Source organism: Portunus trituberculatus, chromosome 44, assembly GCF_017591435.1.
Source record: "Portunus trituberculatus isolate SZX2019 chromosome 44, ASM1759143v1, whole genome shotgun sequence".
NCBI lineage: Eukaryota > Metazoa > Arthropoda > Malacostraca > Decapoda > Portunidae > Portunus > Portunus trituberculatus.
Genome location: NC_059298.1, coordinates 2,343,054 through 2,348,053, shown reverse-complemented (window position 1 = coordinate 2,348,053; position 5,000 = coordinate 2,343,054). Strand labels below are relative to the sequence as shown.

The 5,000-nt window shown below is 42.7% G+C and overlaps 1 protein-coding gene across 3 annotated transcripts in view; it reads right to left on the bottom strand.

Annotated features, from left to right (window-relative positions):
- Positions 1 to 3,946: 3,946 nt before the first annotated feature.
- The window catches only part of LOC123518681 (methyltransferase-like protein 24), a 4,161-nt gene continuing 3,107 nt past the window's right edge, over positions 3,947 to 5,000 (bottom strand). For 2 of the 3 annotated variants that reach the window (XM_045279646.1, XM_045279645.1), the window contains exons 5-6: positions 4,736 to 4,870; positions 4,199 to 4,531 (exon numbers count right to left, since the gene is read on the bottom strand). In XM_045279646.1, the coding sequence (XP_045135581.1) occupies positions 4,463 to 4,531; positions 4,736 to 4,870 (204 nt within the window). In that variant the 3' untranslated portion in view covers positions 4,199 to 4,462. Of the gene's footprint in view, positions 4,051 to 4,198; positions 4,532 to 4,735; positions 4,871 to 5,000 lie in introns of those variants that run through there. The other variant, XR_006678863.1, reaches the window with a different exon arrangement.

Below are 5,000 nucleotides of genomic sequence, written 5' to 3'. Positions count from 1 at the left end.
AAAAATGAACAGATGATACGTAAATGTAGAGTTGCAGTAATATGATAAAAAAAAAAAACTATAACAGTTATTTTTTTTTTTACAGTGACAGGAAAATAAGCAGGTTGCTGTTTTCAAGGCAGTTTCGTTGTCTAAAAAAATAATAAAAGTAGCGTTGCAGTAATGTGATGAAAAAAAATTATAAGCATCATATAGTGTAACAAGAGGGAAAAACACTGAGATTACTGTTGTTGAGGGCAATTTCCATGTAATTATGTGAAAGACTAGCTGGTAATGACGCTTGACACGCCATTAACCTGAGCAGTGGCTGGGAGGTCACTGTGGTTCATCCCGAGGGACTTTTGTGTGCTAAGGTCAAAGGTCATCGCTTCCAACAGCAGCTCGGTCAGTGTGGCGGGAGAGAGGAACTGGCGGCGGTTCAGACCAACAAGTCACTTATCCTTAAACACTTCGTACTCCACCAGGTCTGTTTTCAAACGCCGACTATGGCGATTAGTTAGGTCCTGACGAGATTTTCCACCATTATCGATGCATGAGCCTTATTATGCTATCACCAGGATCGTGAAACCGTAATTACCACCTCTAGAGACTGTAAAATGTAAAGAAAAGATTATCTAAGCGATTCACTGGGTATTTTTAACACATTCCTGTAGTCTGTATCCTTAAACATCCTTGATCACCATCCACCAGAATCTATTAAACTTAAAACAAAGATGCCGAGGTGTTGAGAATACGTGGCCAGTTGGGGAGGAAAGAAAAAGAGAGAAAGGTAAGCAGGGGAAGTCAGGAAGGGTTACAAGGATCGTCTGTTAGCGTGAGAAAGTTATACGTGTGCAAAGGGAACGAACTTGCGTGGGACTGCGACGGTGTTACAGGAGATCAGGCTGAGTTAGGAATGGTGAGTTAGATGGAGGGTGAAGACAGGTGGTGTTGGGGAGGGGAAAAAAAAATAAGAGGACTCGAGTAAAGCAATGGGGACGGTGATGTTGCGTGTTTCTTCTTGGGTCTTTAGTTACTTCACACCTCGCCTCGCCTCGCCTTGCCTCGTCTTGCCTCACGTTCTTCCTCTTGAGTGGTGGCTTGTGGCTTGTGGTTTGTAGGTTGTGGGTGTCTGCCGTGGAGTTATAAGGATTTAAGAAGCTGCAGCACTTGTTGTTTTCGTTGCTGTTGTCGTTGTTATTGCTTTTGTAGTTGGTTGTGGTTGTGATGTTATTATTGGTGGTGTTATATTTCTCTCTCTCTCTCTCTCTCTCTCTCTCTCTCTCTCTCTCTCTCTCTCTCTCTCTCTCTCTCTCTCTCTCTCTCTCTCTCTTTCTCTTTCAAAACCCTAAATATAAAGATAAAGATTCCACAGATAGATATGTTTGTGACCACCACTCATCCACCACGACTCCTGACACGTGACACCCGGTAGTTAGTTACGCTACTAGATTAAGTCCCACCGCGAAATATCCCTCACTTTGTCTTTCTTTCATTGATTACACGTGTTACTTGTACCTGCACGAGCTTATACTGACAAAAAGAGTGTTGCTTTGTTGCCTGGGAAATTTGTTAGGGCAAAAATGGAGCACAGAAAATAAAGTACTCCACTTTTCGCTCGTCTGTGACTCACAAGCCTCGCGTGACAACACTTGGCTTGCTGTCAGGTAAGGGATTTCCCACTTCGATCGTGGGTGTTGAACCATGGCACGCCGTCCTGTCCCCCCATCCCGCCCAATATGCCGCACTCCGTCACCTCCAACACCGCCCAGCTCTTCCGCGGTGCACACTGGCGGAGTAGTAATCTGGATTGTTTTTTTTTCGGAAGTGTAGTATTCTGGAATGTTTATGAAATAACTGGCGGTGTTGTGAATCCATCCTTTACGTAGCATTTCTAGTGTGTGGTTGTGAATGTATACATAGCTTTGGTTACAAAATTCATATAATAATCTTTTCACTATTACAGTCATCCTTTATTGAGAGCTTTGTAAAGAAATATTTGCACGAACAAACAGCATAATAGTCATTAGGAGTTCATCTTGTACAGTATTTAAGGTATTTTGTAGTACAAAAATTAGTGCTTAAAAAGCTGCAGGTGATAATGGAAGGAATTGACCAGCAGTATTTTTAAAATTAGAAACAGTCTAACAAAGAGCAAGAAGTATTGAAAACACACACACACACACACACACACACACACACACACACACACACACACACACACACACACACACACACACACACACACACACACACACACACAAAGTTGAAAATAAAACAAATATGCATAATAATATATTCGCAAATAAAAACAAGAACAATACTTGCTAGACATCATGCAAGTACAGGCAACCCCTGCATGCCACACGGCAACATAAACGTTGAGGTAATATTTAGCCTCGAAGACGGAAATATCAAAAGTACAAATAAATGTCTAAAAACTTACAGGTGATGCTGAAGAAAATAATCGGGCAAGGAAATTGATGGTGTAAATTTGTTGAGCAGCATGAAGGCAAAAGAATAAAACTAATAATAATGTCAACCCGACTTACAAAACATCCTGCAAATAATGTTAATCCCTAATGTATACCAGTGCGTGTTGGCCGTGCTCGTGCCTTTTTTTTTTTTTTTTTATTTATACCATGTGAGCTTTTCGCGGGAATTTGTTGGCTAAAGGGGGTACTTTTTGGGGTACCTCCTATCTCAAAGCCCACCCGCTAGGAAACCGTTGCCCGAGTGAGGAAGCCCAACCTACACTCGGACCGTGGACAGGATCCGAACCCGTGCGCTTGGAGACCTCGCGGACCCCAAAGCCTTGACGGGGTATTGAGCCTCGGGGCGGTGAGGAGCAGCTGACAGCGTTATCACATAGCATTAGTGTCACGTCATAGTGTTCTTGCAGTAAAAATGATGCGCTAACAAATATGATTAATTCCAGCTTGGTTTTGAAGTTGAGGTGAAACTATTATCATTATTATTATTATTATTATTATTATTATTATTATTATTATTATTATTATTACTATCATCACGGCAAGTAAGAAAGCCAACAAAAAAGAGTGATGCTGATATTGATAAACGGAGAACAGAAAAGTAGGAAATGAGGTCGCTGTTCATTGATCGTTTCCTACACTGCCCTAAATTCCACTGCCCTACATTACACGCTTTTATTTTACGTATCATTCCTATCCCGCCCTCACCCATGTCCCTGTCCTATCCCACACTGCTCTGGACCTTTCTCGATGTTCACTCCCTTCCTTAGACCTAACTCAAAACCACGTTCTCCTTATTGCCGGGTCTTGTTCATGGCTGTAAGTGTGGATACCTTTAACGCAACAAAATCTACACTTTCCACTATCAGTATTGGGAGTAAAGTCATGATATTTAACATTAAGGAAATATATAAGGTTTAGAGATGTTGTCCTAATGTGATTGCGCCTCAGTACATGTTTGTATCCCTTTCATCCAGGCAGCAAGGACTTGTGCATCACACACACACACACACACACACACACACACACACACACACACACACACACACACACACACACACACACACACACACACACACACACACACACACACACACACACACACACACACACACACACACACACACACACACACACACACACACTGCAATACGTAATGATGAGACAAAAGGAGCAAGAAAGCCATAGAGATTTGTGTAATTCATTGTTTGATCTGCTGCAGTCTCTGACGAGACAGCCAGACGTTACCCTACGGAACGAGCTCAAAGCTCATTATTTCCGATCTTCGGATAGGTCTGAGACCAGGCACACACCACACACCGGGACAACAAGGTCACAACTCCTCGATTTACATCCCGTACCTACTCACTGCTAGGTGAACAGTGGCTACACGTGAAAGGAGACACCCAAATATCTCCACCCGGCCGGGGAATCGAACCCCAGTCCTCTGGCTTGTGTGTGTGTGTGTGTGTGTGTGTGTGTGTGTGTGTGTGTCGCAAGGCTCAGATATCTCAGCAGTCACGCTACCTGTTGTCCCCGTCACGGAGGTAATGCTATGCTGCTTATCATGATCACAAGTCTGCAGAGAGAGAAAAAGATAAGCATAAAAGGTCGTGTTTACTACTATTCATTTATGTTATCACGACACTTATTGAAATTTAACACCAATATGACAGTCTATTTAATTTGGAGGAGGAAAAAAAAAAACAAGCTAAATGTGACGTATTTATTATTTATTTGTAACACTCATCATTATTCACTGGTTTTTGGTCTGACTTTTTTTTCCTTGGAGCTTATTCAAATGGTCTGTCTAATATAAGTTTAGTATTTGGAAGCGGCAATTGAGATGAATCATCAATTAATGCGGAGGTTATTCTTTATAGTTCAGTAAAACTAACTTACTCGAAATAACAAGAGCCAAATGGCTAAAAGGTTTCGCATCGATTATATCGGTTTGACACAGCTCGGATGTCGTCACGAGAGGCCCCACGTCATGGACGTCGAAGGAAGAGTGACTCCCTGTACAGCGGGAACACATGGCCTCGCACCTCGCCGTACTCCTGTGGGGGGAAAACTCTTTAGTTTCTTTTCATTACCAACGAGGTGTCTTTACTTTTTTATTTTTTTTATCACTGAGGCTCTTTCTATAATGCTTAAAACCGCACTCATGATGCAGAGGAGATGGGTGTACTGTACTACCTGAAACCTCACAATAAGCGGCACCTCTTAGAGTCAGAGGAGCATTTATCTGCTGATGTTCATACCTGCTGCGCCGTGTTGAGCTCCGTTTGCGCCAATTTGAACCCCTGGTTATGAAGTGCCTTCAGCACCTCCTCCACGTGCCGTGCCTCTGTCACCCGCTCAGCCGCTGACGCGTTCTTCAGGCCGTCCAGGTGAATCTGAAAAAGAGGAAAATATTTCGTCACCGTAATGCACGACTGAGTGGTGACTCCTGTGCTATAGATTTTCAGCTACTGCATTTCGTGTCCAATGATTGCTGGTCACTTCAAACTAGACATGACAATCTTA